The sequence below is a fragment of the Acomys minous genome, assembly GCF_964271855.1.
Source record: "Acomys minous genome assembly, chromosome: 20".
NCBI classification, from domain to species: domain Eukaryota; kingdom Metazoa; phylum Chordata; class Mammalia; order Rodentia; family Muridae; genus Acomys; species Acomys minous.
The window spans coordinates 11948881-11966239 of record NC_140502.1 but is presented as its reverse complement, the minus strand read 5'-3'; the positions used below and the strand labels follow the sequence as shown (position 1 = coordinate 11966239).

Below are 17359 nucleotides of genomic sequence, written 5' to 3'. Positions count from 1 at the left end.
TTTATTTATTACATATACAGTGTTCTGCCTGTACACCAGAAGAGGGCACCAGATCTCATTATAGATGGTTGTGAGCCTCTGTGTGTTTGCTGGGAATTGAACTCACAACCTCTGGAAGAGCAGACGGGTGGTCTTAACCGCTGAGCCATCTCTCTAGCCCTAGATTACATTCTTCTTCTTCTTCTTCTTCTTTTTTTTTTTTAAGATTTATTCATTACGTATACAGTGTACTGCCTGCATGTGTCCCTGCACACCAGAAGAGGGCACCTGATCTCATTAGAGATGGTTGTGAGCCACCATGTGGTTGCTGGGAATTGAACTCAGGACCTCTAGAACAGCCAGTGCTCTTAACCTCTGAGCCATCTCTCCAGCCCCTAGATTACATTCTTAAAGCTAGCCACCAAGGTCTATTTGCTTATTTTGTTGGGAACAAGCAAAAGAAACTTGTTCTAAGTGCTGCCATTTTGTTTTTAGACTCCGGTTAATCATAGGGAAAAAAAAAAGTTCAAGGGCCCAGGCCCTAGGAAAGTTGGGGACTTCCCAAGAGCTGAACAGCTTCTGTTATAAGGAGACAGTTGTCTGAGCCCAGACATCTCAAGGACAGCTCCATCTTGCTGGCCGGGTCAACTAAGTTCATGTTCCCAGGCCCAGGGACCAACTCCTGTCCTCCCTTGTTCAAACCTTATGTCAAAATATGAATGGACAATGCTACAGCCCCACCCCGCTTCCCCTCACTTTATGGTTTCATCCTTTAAATATGCTGTACAACGTCCCTTCAGGGTTGTGGTTAAGCTCCCGAGTCTGTTCTGTGGCTGACTGATCAGTAGTGGCTTGATTACATTTTTTTTGTTTTTGTTTTTTGTTTTTCGAGACAGGGTCTCTCTGTGTTAGCCTTGGCTGTCCTGGACTCACTTTGTAGACCAGGCTGGCCTCGAACTCACAGCGATCCGCCCGCCTCTGCCTCCCGAGTGCTGGGATTAAAGGCGTGCGCCACCACGCCCGGCTTTGATTACATTTTTGCCATCCGCATTGACCTGGTGTCTGAGTTATATCGGATCTAAGTGCACTCCCTAACAATTTGGACACTTCCTCCTTCCTAGGCTGAATATCAAGGTCCAGCTATCAAAGTATTTAAGTACAAAAATCAAAAGCCCCCTTTGGCTCACCTAATTAGCATAACCAATAAAAACTAAACACCTCATCCTAACCCAGGGTTTCCCCTTTTATCTTTATTTTATTTTATTTTATTTTATTTTATTTTATTTTATTTTAGGTTTTTCGAGACAGGGTTTCTCTGTGTGACAGTCCTGGCTGTCCTGGACTCACTTTTGTAGACCAGGCTGGCCTCGAACTCACAGCGATCCGCATGCCTCTGCCTCCCGAGTGCTAGGATTAAAGGCGCGCGCCACCATGCTCGGCTCCCTTTTACCTTTTTAAATCTCCACTTTCCTATGGGCCACCTCTGTCTCCTCTCTATCCAGAGACAGTCCTTTGTCCACAAACACCACCAGGACAAATACCCCTGTCCCTCTCGCCTCATTGTCTATCTCCTGTCTTTGTGTCTTATTCCCTGCCCTCTGTGTCCCTCTGGGCAAATAAATCTCATTTGTGCTGAGAAGTTGGGTCTTAAGGGGTCCTGAGCTGATATCAATCTCTTCTACACCTCTCCCAAGAATAGCGCAGCGAGTACTCACTGCTCTTCCAAAGGTCATGAGTTCAATTCCCAGCAACCACACGTTGGCTCACAACCATCTATAACAAGATCTGTATACATAATAAGTAAATAAGTCTTTTAAAAAAATCAATTCTAAAAAAAAAAAGACAGCCGACTAGCCATACATGTTTTGTCCTTAATAGGACGTGTTTGGCTTTGGAGAAGGTACTACACAATATACAGTCTAGAACCACTTTACCTTTCTCATGTCTGGACAGTATGAACTATGAATCCCATGATGCTCCACGAACGCTAGGGGGAAAAATCCCCGCAACTGCTCAGTTATCTCGTTGCTGCAAGATACTCGATCCCATTGTCATCCCTGAGATTGGGAACTGTATTAAAAAAAAAAAAACCTGTCTTTTGTTTGGCGTGGTTGAGCCCTAACACACACATATTTAATCCAAGGGCTTCCTGTACACAGGGTTTAATAATGTGGACCCTAGATCAAGAGGCGGAGCAAGAAACCAGCCTGACAGGGATTAAAGAATAGGAGGGACAGGGCTGGAGAGATGGCGCAGGGGTTAAGAGCACTGACTGCTTGTCCAGGGGTCCTGAGTTCAATTCCCAGCAACCACATGGTGGCTCACAGCCATCTACAGTGAGATCTGGTGCCCTCTTCTGTCTGGTGCCCTCTTCTGTCACAGTCACACATGCCAACAGAGTGCTTGTATACGTAAATAAATAAATCTTAAATTAAAAGAAAAAGAATAGGAGGGAGTTTGAGTTGAAGGGTATTTAAAACAGCTTCTAGAAGCAGAAGGCGCTTTTAGCTCTTTAGCTTTTGGCTTTTTGGCCCTTTCCTCCCGGGCTGTCAGCTGAGCTAGTGAGCTTTTGGGCCTTTTCCATCGGGACATGAGCTGAGTAGGAAGGTCAGCTGGGGTGCTTTTTCTGCCTCTCTGAGCTAGCAGGATTTTTTGTTTTGTTTTGTTTTGTTTTTTTAGAACATTTGGGATTTTCATTTAAAACAACATCTGGTCACAATTATCATAATTATTGTTAGGAGAAATAACAAAACATTCAGGTAAAATGAGGAATTAAAGGAAGTAACAGAAAATTTCACCGTGAAGCAACAAGGTCAGATGAACAAGAAGAAATCTGGCTCCCCGAGGCTCACAGAACATCACGGAGAAGGAGGTAAGAAAGAACATCACAAGTCAGGATGTAGGGGCTGGAGAGATGGCTCAGTGGTTAAGAGCACTGACTGCTCTTCCAGAGGTCCCGGGTTCAATTCCTAGTACCCGCATGGCAGCTCACAACTGCCTGTAACTCCAGCTCCAGGGAACATGACACCCTCACACCAATGCACATGAAATAAAATGAAATAAATTTATTTGTAAAAAGAGCCAGGATGGAAAGGAGTGTGGCCATTATAGTCACGGACTGAGTACAGTTATGGTCACTTGTCCAAGGTCAAGCCAACAGGATGAGTCAGTATTCGATCAGGCGACACTAAAAAAGGACGCAGTGGTTTACAGCAAACAAAACAAACAAGTGGAAGAGGGGCATACAGGGAGTGTTATTTGGAAGGCTCAGTTGCATGTAGATTCTTGAAGGGACAAGACACCCAAGACTATGTTCTCAGCACAAAGGAGATTTATTTGCTCAGAGGGACAAAGGGCAGGGAGGCAAACACAGGATACAGAGGACAAGGGCGAAGGGCAGGGGGACAAAGGAGAGCAGGAAGGAGTGTTTGTCCCCGAGGGATAGAGAGGAAACGGATGTGGCCCGTAGGCAAATGGCAGCCCATACAGGTAAAAAAACGGGGAAACCCCATGTTAGGATGAGGTGTTTCCTTTTGATTGGCCGCGTTAACTAGGTGAGCCAAAAGGGGCTCTTGATTTAATACTTTGGTAGTGGAACCTTGGTAGAAATCAGCCTCAGGAACAGGAAGTGGCCAACTAAGGAAGCAGACCATAGTGGCTAGCTTTAGGAATGTAACTGAAGGGTTTTTAGCAAGGCAGACTGAATCGGGGAGAAGGGCAGGGCCTGCCAGAGCGTGGGCTGGCTAGAGTCCCTTCAGATAAATATAATACATACAAGTATAAAAACCTCAAAGAATAGATAAAAGATTTTTAAAAAAAGAAATTGGGGGCTGGAGAGATGGCTCAGTAGTCAGGAGTGCATACTGCTGCAGAGGACCCAAGTTCAGGGCCAGCACACACACTGGGTAGCTTACAAGCAACCACCTAGCTGTAGATGTAGGTGAATCTGATTTCTCTGGCCTCTGCTGGCCTCTGCTGGCACCTAAACTTATATGTGTGTGTATATATATATAATTAAAACTCTTTTAAAATTTTCTGAGATTTATCCTAGAAGCCTTCCTGGTTCTAATCCCATTGGTTTTCCTTTATCTATTTTTCAAGCTTTGGGGGATTTTTTTTTTCTTTAATGTAAGTATGTGTCTGTGTGTGGGTATGTTCAGAAGTGCAGGTCATGGAGGGGCCAGATAACGCTGTTGGATCTCCTTGGAGCTGGGGTTACGGTTGCCCACTCCTCTGCAAGAACAGTAACACCCTTAACCAGTGAGCCATCTTTATAGACGCTTTTTTATCTTTTCCTTCGCACCTTCGTTTACTGAGGATCCCTCCTTTTCTTTTTCTTTTTTTTAAAAGATTTATTCATTTATTATGCTCTGCCTGCATGTACACCTGCAGGCCAGAAGAGGGCATCAGATCACTTTTTGTTTTGTTTTGTTTTGTTTTTGTTTTTTTGAGACAGGGTTTCTCTGTGTTAGCCTTGGCTGTCCTGGACTCCCTTTGTAGACCAGGCTGGCCTCGAACTCACGGTGATCTGCCTGCCTCTGCCTCCCGAGTGCTGGGATTAAAGGCGTGCGCCGCCGCCGCCGCCGCCGCCGCCGCCGCCACCACCACTCCTAGCTCAGATCACATTGTAGATGGTTGTGAGCCACCATGTGGTTGCTGGGAATTGAACTCAGGACCTCTGGAGGAGCAGCCAGTTCTGAGCCATCTCTGCAGCCCCTAACCCTCCTTTGCTTGTGTTGAATGCTAACACATTCCCTTCAGTTCATCACGCTGTTTCCGAGAAAGGAGTCTAAACCACGGCACACGCTGATGTTAATCCCAGTGATGTCACACAGACCTGGAGACCCAAGTTATGCCCCTGGAATCTATATAAAAGTGGAAGGAGCGAACCATTCCTTCAGAGTTGTCCTCCGATCTTCACACATACACTGTGGTGTGCACATGCCCACGCACACAGAACATACAATACATACAAGTAAATATTTTAAAACATTTCAAAGCAAACTAAAATAAAATAGGACATACTCAAAATTTTAGAAGGCAGATGAGGCGGGTGTGGTGGTGCACGCCTTCAATCCCAGCACTCCGGAGGCAGAGGCAGGTGGACTGCTGTGAGTTCGAGGCCAGCCTGGTCTACAAACTGACTCCAGGATAGCCAAGGCTACACAGAGAAACCCTGTCTCAAAAAACAAAAACAAAAACCAAAACAAACAAACAAACAAACAAACCAAAAAAACAAAAAGAAGGCAGATGAATGTGTACACACAAGTGAAAATATAAGACAGGGTCAAACCAATAGATTTCAACCCTATGCAAATGCCTGTAAGATGGCTCAACCAATAAAGGCTCTTACTTCTAAGTCTGATGACCTTAGCTTGACTTCTGGGGCCCACATGTTGGAAGGAGAGACAACCCCATACGTTGCCATCTGATGTCCACAAGGCATCCATCCATGCGCCTATCCACCAATTGACCCTCATGTGCGGACACACAGAGGAAAGGCAGAAAACAGAACCTTGCGATGGAGATACGGCTCATCGGATAAAACACCTGCCGTATTGTCTTAAGAGCCAGGATTTGGATTCCCGGAACCCAGGTAAATGACAGGGTTGATACGGTGGCCTGTCAGTAATTCCAGCCTCAGGTTTGTAGACTAGGGCAGTTGGGGACTAGCAAGATGTGGAGCTCAGCTGGGCTGAGGGTAGCATCTTTATACGGTTCCCTCATCCTTCCCTTTGCAGTGTACTCTATGACAGGGCAACATCATCAATGAACCTGGACATGGGTCATCACCAGATGCTATATCTGCATTTCCAACTCCTAGGACTGTGTAAGATGCATTTCTGCTGTTTACCAACAGCCCAATGTATGTGCTATTTTGGCATCTTTCTCAGCTTGAATGGTAAGACTTAGGCCTTGGTTCTCGGTCACTCACCGGGGCCCCGGCGCCGTCTCGATGGCTCCGCCACACACGGTACCTTCCCTTTCTCCAGCAAGGTGATGATATTTGGCCTCCGGGAGGCAAGACCTGCACATGGGACAAATACGGGAACTGATCACTGCGTGGGGCACCGCTGAAATCAGAGCCAAGCTCTGTGTCAATAAAAGGTGGGTTTATCCTCACAGTGAGGATACACAGAATGTGAGGGGCAGCTGCAGGATGGTGGGGGTGGGGGGGTAGGGATGATGGTAGACATGGTGATTTCTTCTCCTTTTTCTTTTTCTTTCTTTCTTTCTTTTTTTTGGAGCAGGGGGGAGGTTGACACAGGGTTTCACTGTGTAGCCCTGGCTATCCTGGACCTCGCTCTGTAGACCAGGCTGGCCTTGAACTCAGAAATCTGCCTGCTTCAACCTCCTAAGCACTGGGATCAAAGGTATGCGCCACCGATGTCCCGAGGATATGGTTATTTCTTTAAAAAAAAAAAAAAGTAGATCAATGATTCCTGGTACCACGTTCCCCCTCCTAAAACCTTTAACCTCCAAAGTGGTATCTCCCACATGCTAATGAGATAGCAGCAGGTACACCCGGGCTCCTGAGGATCCGCCAGAGACATCAACGGTGATAAGGGCTTCAGCCTCCATCCCATCATCCCATCCCTCAACTTCATAAGAGAACTGGCAAGATGCTGGGGGGTATTTTCAGTCGAATTAATTATAACGAAGCCTTTATAAGCCCCAAAGGGAGGGTGCAGAGAGCATGGGGGATGCTTCACATGTGGGGAGCAGCACTCCCAGAGAGGGCATGGAGACTCTCCTCCCCCCGCCCCCCGTACCCGCGCCCCCCCCCCCCCGCACTCTTTCTCCAGAATCCCTGGTACATCTCTTTATCTGCAGCCTCTACAGCATCCCTAACTCTGAATTAGTAAATGTAAGCACAAACCTGAGGCTATCAAAGCTAGAAGGGGCGTGGTTTGGGGGGATTCCCCCCCCCCCCGCCCCCGCCCCCGCCCCCTACAGTTAGCTGGAAACTCCAGAAGCGTGAATTTGTGAGTGGTGTCTGAGATAGGGATAGTCTTGTGACACCGAGCCCTTAATCTGGGGACCTGACACTGACCCAGGCAGGTAGTGTCAGAATTGTGACTTAAGCCTGATACTCAAGTAAGAACTGTTTGGTGTTGGGGTAACCTCTTTCCTCTGTTGTCAGGCTATTCTGGGTTGGATAAGTGCGAGGGTTGGTTTTTAATGTTTTTTTAATATAGAGAAGATGAAAACTAAGTTGTTATATACAAGGTGTTGTTTATCTAACTCTATAAAATAAATTATGTGCTTCTGGGAAAAGGTCTTAACGATATCAACTTTCAGCTCTAAATCACCATCACTCTATGATCCTCTAGTATGTTGGGCCTCTATTCAAGGTGCCGAGGCCAAAAATTTACACGTATTAAATAAAAAGCAAGCCATGTATACATTACTATATGTTAAATATTGTTAATTGTGGCTGGGCGTGGTGGGCGCACGCCTTTAAACCCAGCACTTGGGAGGCAGAGGCAGGTGGATCTCCATGAGTTCAAGGCCAGCCTGATCTTCAAAGTGAGTTCTAGGACAGCCAGAGCTGTTACACAGAGAAACCCTGTTTCGAAAAACAAACAAACAAAAACACAACAACAACAACAAAAACAAACAAACTACATACAGCAGGGGTGGGACAGGTACGGAGAGGTGACTCAGAGGTTAAGAGCAATGGCTGCTCTTGCAGAGGACCTGGGTTTGGTCCCAAGCACCCACGTAGCGACTCACAGTTACAGGGGATCTGATACTCTATTCTGGCTTTCACACGCACCAGGCACACACACGCTGCACATGCACACATGCAGGCAAAACACCCATACGCATAAAAAATTTACATCATAAAAAGCAGTTTCCACATGATCCACCCATTCCATTTATAAATATATACCCAAGAGAAATAAAACCTATAACCCCAAAACCTGTTCGTGAATGCTCCCAGCAACAATTCACTAAAAGTAGAATGACACAAACACCCACTGGTTAATGACAAACAGAAGAGGTGAAGTCTAGCCACACAATGTAATCATTCAATAATAAATCAGAATAAAGTACTGACATGTGCCGCAATGGAGGCGAACCTCAAAACATTAGACCAAGTGAGAAGAGGCCATATATGGCTCAGATTAGCAAATCCAAAGAGACAGAACGAGGGATACACACACGGGAAATGAATTGCTCTTGACCACAGGGTTTCTTTGGAGAGTAATGAAAATGTTCCAAAACTGACCACCATGGTAACTGATGTCTAACCCTGTGATTCCAGTAAGGAAAAAAAAAAGAAAGAAAGAAAGAAAAGAAAAAAGAAAAAACCAACCAATCGTGGAATTTAGAAACAGACACAAACAACAACAACAACAACAACAACACACACACACACACACACACACACACACACACACACAAAGGCCGGGAATGGTGGTGCACGCACTCAGGAGGCAGAGGCAGGTAGATTGCTGTGAGTTCAAGGCCAGTCTGGTACACAAAGCTAGTCTAGGACAGCCAAGGCTACACAGAGAAAACTCTGTCTCGAAAAACAAAAACAAAAACAAAAACAAAAAAAACACCGAAAACCAAAAACAGAAATAGAAACACACACATACACACACACCACACAACCCTGTTTTAAAAAGTGCACACAACTTAAGTGACTTCCATTTTCCTGATAGACCCTTCTTGATATATGCCCTTTACAAGTTAGTTCTGGATTGCTGCACGTGCGCTCACACACGACACCTTACCCAGTGACACCAGATTGTGATAATTCTCCAACATGACATCTTCGTATAAATCCTTCTGACTGGGACTCAGCCACTCCCATTCCTCCTGAGAAAAGTAGATGGCTAAGTCTCCAAAAGTCACTGGTGCCTGAAATTAAAATAAATGAATAAATAAATAAATTAACAAGTCTATTCAATCATGAGCTTCAAAAGTTCTTTCTGCATGGCTGGAGGAAACGGTGACGATAGGAGACGTATCCTGACGGGGTTCTGAGACCAAAAGAGTCGCGTGGTGGCGCACGCCTTTAATCCCAGCACTTGGGAGGCAGAGGCAGGCGGATCGCTGTGAGTTCGAGGCCAGCCTGGTCTACAAAGTGAGTTCAGGACAGCCAAGGCTACACAGAGAGACCCTGTTTCGAAAAAAAAAAAAAACGAGTGGAATTATTAAATAAATTTATTAGCATGTAACATAATAATGAAATAGTATAATAATAAAACTATTATTAAAGATTATGCTGCATTAAAAACAATAGATAACCTTTAATCCCAGAACTCGGGAGGCAGAGGCAGGTGGATTGCTGTGAGTTCGAGGCCAGTCTGGTCTACAAAGTGAGTCCAGGACAGCCAAGGCTACAAAAATAAAAACAAAAACAAAAATAAACAAGCAAAAAAGATCAATTTAGACTTGCTGGTTTTTATAGTCAAGGCATTTTTCTCTAGGTACCTAACTATACGGGTTCACTCTGTACTCAGCTGTAGTAGTGGAAAGACACTGCTAAGAAGGTCACAGTAATACTACAAATGAGGAAACTAAGAACCAGAACGGTGGGCTGGAGAGATGGCTCAGCGGTTAAGAGCGCCGCCTGCTCTTCCAGAGGCCCCAAGTTCAATTCCCAGCAACCACATGGTGGCTCACAATCATCACCACTGGGATCTGATGCTGTCTTCTGGCCTGCAGGTGTACATGCAGATAGAGCACTCATATATAAAATAAATAAATATTTAAAAAAAAAAACAAAAAAGAACTAGAGGGGTGATGTGAATAAATTGCAGTTCACACAATTCCTAAATAATGGAGCTGGGACTCAATAGTGCAGTCTGGCTCCTTCCAAATTAAAAAGATGTTCTTTAATCAGGTTATTGATGGTTTATCACAACATAGGAAGACTGTGTGTGTATGTGTGTGTGTCAGGGGTGTGTGTACATGCTCGTTTGGGTGTGTACATGTGTGAGGGTGCACATATGCTAATGCACCTGGAGAGCAGAGGTCGACAATTAGTAAATTCCTCAACCACTCTCCACCTTTTTTTAAAAATTATTTTATTTTTGTACATATACTTTTATATTATTACATATATATACAATAGATTACCTATGGCAAGAAGAACCGTGACACAATCAGGAATTGTATAAATGTTACATTCTTAGTGTTCTGGCTATGTGTATTCGACAGCCCTGAAGAAGACATCTTTCCTATCTTGGTGCATCTAAATTTCTGAATGTAAATCAATCTCCATCACATACTGTCATTATCACCAACAGCTCAGGCCCTAAGATCAAGCATCAATCAGTGGGACCTTATGAAACTCCACCTTGTTTTTTGAGACAGCGTCTCTCCCTGAATCTGGAGCTCACAGTTTCTGACAGACTGGTCAGACAGTGATCTCTCAAGGGAGCCTCCCTCTAGACCTCCCCAGCAGTGGGGTTATTGATAGATATTATAGAACCTGGCCTTTTTTCTTTTTTTACTGACTTTTTTGTTTGTTTGTTTTTTTGAGACAGGATTTCTCTGTGTAGCCTTGACTGTCCTAGACTCCCTTTGTAGACCAGGCTGGCCTCGAACTCACAGACATTCTGCTTGCCTCTGCCTCCCAAGTGCTGGGATTAAAGGCGTGTGCTGTCACCGCTCAGCTGACTTTTTTTTTTTTAAACATCTATCTAATTGTTTATGTGTGTATGTGGGGAGGTAGGGAGCATGTGCCATGACACAAAGTGGATGTGAGATGACAACTCGGAGGACAGGCTCGTTTTCTCCTTCCACAATGTGGGTCTTGGGACTCAGCCTCAGGTGACTAGGCTTAGTGGTTGGTGCCTTTGCCGGCTGAGCCTTCTTTCTGGCCAGCATCCGGCTTTTTGTTTTGTTTTGGTTTGGTTTGGTTTGGTTTGGTTTTTGGTTGACAGGGTCTCTCTGTGTAACCTTGGCTGTTCTGGACTCACTTTGTAGAACAGGCTGGCCTCGAACTCACAGAGATCCGCCTGCCTCTGCCTCTCAAGTGCTGGGATTAAAGGCGTGTGCCACCACAGCACTTGGCTTTCTAAAATGGGGATCCTAACTTGATCCTCCTGCTCGAATGACAAGCACTTTACCACCATCTTCCTCAGCTCCCAGAGGTACTTATATAGAGTACCTAGTCTTGCTCTGGGTTGCTTGACCGTTGGTGTTGCTACCGTGAAAAGGGGGGAGGGGAGCACATGTTCAAAATGAGAATTAAGCCCGTTAATAACAAACAGACCTGGAAGGGGACCTAAGCCCCTTAATGAAAACATAGTCAACCAAGGAAAGGAGGGTCGAAAATGCTAAGCAAACGCATAAAGTACCATGATGGCTGATATTTTCAACTTGACAGATCCCTTTGGAGACAAGTCTCTGGGCACAGCTGAGAGTGAGTGTCTAAGACTGGTTAACTGAAGTGGGAAGATAGATCCAAAAAGCGGTCAGTACTGCCCCAATGGGCTGGGTCCTAAACCAAAAAAGAAATTGAACCCAGCACCAGCATTCTGATAGTGGGTGTAACGTGGCCACAAACAAAATCCCAGTCTGCGTGATCCCCTGTGATGGACTATAGACTCAAACTATGAACCTAAAGAGGTCCTTCCTTGAGGCAGGAGAGATGGCTCAGAGTTTAAGAGCACTGGCTGCTCTTCTAGAGGTCCTGAGTTCAATTTCCAGCAACCACATGGTGGCTCACAACCATCTACAATGGGATCTGATGTCCTCTCCTGGAGTGCAGGTGTACATGCAGGCTGAACACTGTTTATGTAATAAATAAATAAATCTTTTTTTAAAAAAAAAGAAGAAAAAAAAAGAAAATATAGTCAACCAACCATTTGATTTTGATCATGGAAAAACCTAAGCTGAGGACTCGGCTAAACCATATTGTGGCTGAACTCTGACCAAGTCAGAAACAAAACAAAACAAAACAGAATGCATGTTGATTTAGTAACTCGGGCAACAAGACAGAACAAACACATGTAACTGGGTGAGATGTATTTTGTTAGTTTGAAACAGGGCCTCGTGTGTCCAAGGCTGGCCTGGAACACCCTATATAGCCAACGATAATGACCTTAATGTCTCTATCTCATGCGTGCTGAGGTCATAGGCATGCTCCACCCTATGCAGTTTATGGGGTACGGGCGATTGAACTCAGGGTTCAATTTATTTTAATTAATTAATTAATTTATTTATTTATTTATTTAGATATTTAGTTAGTTAGTTAGTTAGTTTTTTTGTTTTTCAAGATAGGGTTTCTCTGTGTAGCCTTAGCTGTCCCGGACTCGCTTTGTAGACCAGGTGGGCCTCGAACTCATAGCGATCCGCCTGCCTCTGCCTCCCGAGTGCTGGGATTAAAGGCATGCGCCACCACGCGCCCAGTTCAGGGTTCAATTTTAAGCAAGCAGTGAGTGTACTAACTGAGCAACATCCCCAGACTTTAAAAAAAAAAAAAAGTGTTTCTTATGAGAAACTGCTCATCTGCTCGACTGTTCGGCACCCATCTCCAGAGGAGAAGCAGAGGTTAGCTATAAGGCTGGTGCTCCTCACTTTTCCATTTTCTTTTCTTTTTTTTAAAAAGATTTGTTTATTTATTATGTATACAGTGCTCTGCTTGCATGTACACCTTCAGGCCAGAAGAGGGCACCAGATCTAATTATAGATGGTTGTGAGCCACCACGTGGTTGCTGGGACTTGAACTCAGGTCCTTTGGAAGAGCAGACAGTGCTCTTAACCTCTGAGCCATCTCTCTAGCCCTCACTTTTCCATTTTCAAATCATAGTCCTCCTCCTTGTATCGTAGCCAGGCAAACCTCTTCATGTGAGTATGGGTCTTACAAGGAAGAGCAAAGTGATGCGACTGGATTGACCTGGCACATATACACCTGACCTCTTTGGCTGAGTGGGACCCATCCCCCAGCGAAAGAGACTACAGGATTCTCATATTCTTTCTGGGGAAGGCATCTCTGAGGGCTGCAGTGTCCCTGCTGATGCTGAATGGACCGCGAATGGTCATGTGAACACTGGGAAGGATGGAAAACAGAGAACACCAGGTGTCACATCAGTCTTCTTATAGGCAGGAAGTCCCCAGAACCAAAATGGATGGGGCCCACATCTTACATTCCAGGGTGGGGTGGGGATGGGGTGTGTCACCACTTACCTTGGATCTTGATTTCCCCCGTGCTACGGGCATCCTTTCTTCCGCCTATGACGGTCCACATTCAGAGGCCGAGGCAGAATACTGGCAGAAAAGAGAGATCGCGACGCTCAATGGCCTTTGGAGTGGTCCTGAGGTCCCCAGTCCCCAGTCACCTCTCCACAGGCCAAGGCACTGTAACAAATCCCCTCTCCCCACCCACTTAGGGTCAGGAAGGGGCAAGGAAGGAGTGACACAACACTGTCTGTTCCTAGGATCACAGTAGGTCAGGTGCCCATCCATCTGACAGGTGGGTGACTCAGGTGCCAGGCAATTGTTGGGGGTTGGTCTGATGTATTTCGATGCTAATTAATAAGAAGCCATCACACCTGGGCAGGGCAAATGAGATAGGTGTGGCTAAGGCTTCCAGGCTCGGGGAGACAGAGTGGATCTTAGGAAGAGGGGAGACTGGAGGAGAAGAGAGGAGAAGAAGGTTGCACCATCATCATGGGTTAGATGGAAGAGAAGCACATGGCCGGCATGGATGGAGGATTCGACCCAGATGAAGAACATTAGCAAGTAGATGGGATTATGGATGTGAGGTAGCTTGATAGAAATTATTAGAAGCAGATGACATGGGAAGTAGTTTACAGGATTGATGTCTGCCCTGCCCCAGGTTAACTAAAGACTATTTTTAAATGTAACAGATGTCTGTGTCTTGATTGATTGCTAGCGGGTTATACTGACGTAATAATAATTATAGGCCTGATAATAAGCATGATTAGGCCCTACTGGTAATTTAACCACAACAGGCAATGCAATGAAAGTTAAAGCAGGAAAGTTCCTGGGCTGGAGAGATGGCTCAGTGGTTAAGAGCGCCGCCTGTTCTTCCAAAGGTCCCGAGTTCAAGTCCCAGCAACCACATGGTGGTTCACAACCATCCATAATGTGATCTGATGCCCTCTTCTGGCATACAGGATTACATGCAGGCAGAATACTGCACACATAATAATAAATAAATAAATCTTTAAAAAAAAAAAAAAAAGCAGGAAAGTTCCTGTTCCTGTGCACCACTTGTTAGGGCAGAGACAACAAGTCCACAAGGCACACAGTGATTTAGGGTCAAGAGCAGGGATCCTTACTATTTTATTCACCACCCTACTCCCAGAGATACCATGCCTGGAGAAGCTGCGCGACAAAAGCATGTGCTGAGGCCCGGAATGGAGCTCAGTCGGTAGAGTGAGATTTCCAGCCTCACATAAACAGGGTATGGTGACACATGTATATCCTAGGGGCAACCGGTAGAGAGGACCAGAGAGTAACGCAGTCATTAGCAAAGCCCTCTGAGAGGAGGCAGCGGTGATCTGAAGTCTGGAAGTGGTGAGCATGTATGTGAGCCACAGGGTACAAGGGAAGACAGCTTTCCAGGTAGACAAGGTCCTGGGCTGGGCAGGCGCGGGTTTGATGTGTAAAGAGATTTAAGAAGGCCTGTGTGCTGGGGCTGGAGAGATGGCTCAGAGGTTAAGAGCACCGTCTGCTCTTCCGAGGGTCCTGAGTTCAATTCCCAGCAACCACATGGTGGCTCACAACCACCTGTAATGAGATCTGGTGTCTTCTTGTGGTGGGCAGGCACACGTGTGGACAGAATACTGTGTAAATAATAAATAAATCTTTAAAAAGGGGGGGGGGAGAAGGCTGTGTGCAGCCAGGATGGGGGTGATTGGGGGGGGGGATAGTGGTGGTGTGGGTGGGTGTGGCATACACCTTTAATCCCAGCCAGGGCTACACAGAGAAACCCTGTCTCAAAAACAACAACAACAACAAAAGAAACCCAAACCCGCAATCCCCCCTCTCCCACACACAAAGAAGGCTGTGTGTTAAGGCAGGGTGAGGTCAGGAAGGCTGGTGGAATTAGATCAGGAAGACGATGAGCAGATTCTGTGATAAACTTGGGGGGGGAAAAGTGAGAGGAACTGAGCAGGACTGAGACTTAACAAAATTTGGTGGTAGTTATGTGGCACAATAAACCGCTTTGGTAGCCGTGGAGAAAGCAAGTGGTGTAGTAGAGTCATTAGGTAGCTATATAAACACTTGAGTAAAATACGAACCGCAAGGACCAAGAAAACCTCTTTACCCGAGTGTCTACAAGAGTCTCTCTCCATCATGAGTTTAAGAAGCACTGCCCGAGGCAGGGAATAAGGGTGGGATGGGGTGAGGGGCTTTTGAGGGATTGAGGTGCACGCCTTTAACCCCAGCATTCCAAGGCACAGGCAGACGGATCTCTGTGAGTTCGAGGCCAGCCTGGCCTACAAAAGTGAGTCCAGGCCAGCCAAGGTGACGCCAGAGAAACCCTGTCTTCAACAAAACAAAACAAAAGCTGCCCAGCTGAAGTTAGTGATTCATTTTTTGTTTTGTTTCGTTTTGATTTGGTTTTGGTTTTGGTTTTTGGGTAAAGGTGGTGAGTGAGCCATGTGGGCCTAGAAGAACTGGGTGGGGTTGGGGTGGTCAGAGAAGACAGAAAGGGGTAAAGAGAGAGAGAGAGAGAAAAAAAAAAAGAGACTGCCAGGGGCTGGAGAGATGGCTCAGAGGTTAAGAGCACTGACTGCTCTTCCAAGGGTCCTGAGTTCAATTCCCAGCAACCACATGGTGGCTCACAACCATCTATAATGTGATCTGATGCCCTCTTCTGGACTGCAGGTGTACATGCAGGTAGAGCACTGTATACATAATAATAATTAAATCTTTTTTTAAAGAGAGAGAGAGACTGCCAGACTGCTGGGAACAGAGGCCAAGACTTTTATTAGCCTCACACACTTGTCCCACCTGGTGACAGCAGGAGGTCATGATGTAAGCAATTGCTAAGGTGCCTGAGGCCAGGCCAGCAGAATTGCCTGCGTGCTAGCAACAGGGATGTTGGCTAGCCCAGAATGGAGAAGCTTGTCTGATTAGTTTCTCTCACCTTTTCCCCTGGTTAGGTTAAGCACTCAAAAGGTTACTAGGTACTGAGTTCGAATAAAGTTTTGAAACCATCAAATCAGGGGCAATTTGTTACAGCAGCGATAATTACCCACTATTCTTTCCTCTAGGTCATAGACCCAAGAAATAGGCTGCTTCTTCTGTGTCAGTGACCAATGCTGGAAACCCACAGGCTGGGAGGAAGTGAAGTGGCTGTGTTGATGACGGCAGAGGCTAAACAAACAAGGTCACTCCGAAAGGGCTCTGTGACCTTGCCATGCCTCTGGTGTTTGTTTGTCTGTTTGTTTGTTGACAGAGTCTCACTGTGTGGCCCTGTCCTGGAATTCTATTTGTAGACCGAGCTAGACTTGAACTCACGGAGATCCACCTGCCTCTTTCTCCCCCAAGTGCTAATGTGTGCTAGCATTTAAGGTGGCTGGCCCCTGGCTCCTCTATGCCCACCCCTACCTCTGCTCCACGTGCTCCTTCAGGCTACCCTGATCAGGAAGACACCTAACAGGTTCCACAAGCAAGGGTAGGTTGCACTGTCCCCTCAGAAAGATACTTGGGCAGATACCCAAGAAGGCAGATGCTTGCCTGGGAGTAAGAAGGTGTGTGTGTGTGTGTGTGTGTGTGTGTGTGTGTGTGTGTGTGTATGTGTACCTCTGCTGGAGGTGGGAGGTGGCCAAATTCCAAATGCAGACACACAAAGTGTGTCTTTGGGATTCACCACTACTGCCTTACCAGTGCGCAGGTCAACACACAACACAACCCCTCCCCCCCTCAGCTCTACCACAAAGGCCCGGCTCTACACTGCACTCACTGTGTCCCAGACACTACACAGGGCATTCCACTGATGGATGCTATTTATCCTTTTGTACAGAGGGAAAAGTCTCATCCTTAACAGGTTCAGTTTCCCAGAGTAGGCCATCACAGCTCCTCCTCCTCTAGAGCAGCTCGTTGCCACAGTAACAAATGGGATAAGGCACAATCAATCTCACACTGGCACACACTCACAAAGCCACTGTCATCTGGTGGCGTACAGTTAAGTATCTCTAGACTGATAAACAGCTTCATCGGTCTCTGTCTCTCTCTCTCTGTGTCTCTGCCTGTCCGTCTGTCTGTCTGTCTGTCTCTCTCTCTCTCTCTCTCTCACACACACACACACACACACACCTAGTGACAATAGAGATGCTCAGAACTGTGTGCCCACACCTAACACTCGCGCCCCTCTCCAACCTGCGGCGCCTTCCTTTTCCCACTACGCCACTAATCAGTTCCTGCACACTCACCT

At 46.1% G+C, this 17359-nt stretch overlaps 1 protein-coding gene across 6 annotated transcripts in view; it reads right to left on the bottom strand.

The window, feature by feature from the left end:
• Window positions 1-17359, bottom strand: part of ZNF667 (zinc finger protein 667) — a 28661-nt gene that overhangs the window by 9187 nt on the left and 2115 nt on the right. For 4 of the 6 annotated variants that reach the window (XR_014777039.1, XM_084770606.1, XM_084770605.1 and 1 more), the window contains exons 2-4: window positions 13135-13215; window positions 8727-8853; window positions 5915-6007 (exon numbers count right to left, since the gene is read on the bottom strand). Coding sequence is in view for 5 of the 6 variants with exons in the window: in XM_084770606.1 (XP_084626732.1) it covers window positions 5915-6007; window positions 8727-8853; window positions 13135-13167 (253 nt within the window). In the remaining variant the exon portion in view is untranslated. Of the gene's footprint in view, window positions 1-5914; window positions 6008-8726; window positions 8854-13134; window positions 13216-17359 lie in introns of those variants that run through there. The other 2 variants (XM_084770608.1, XM_084770609.1) reach the window with 1 other exon arrangement.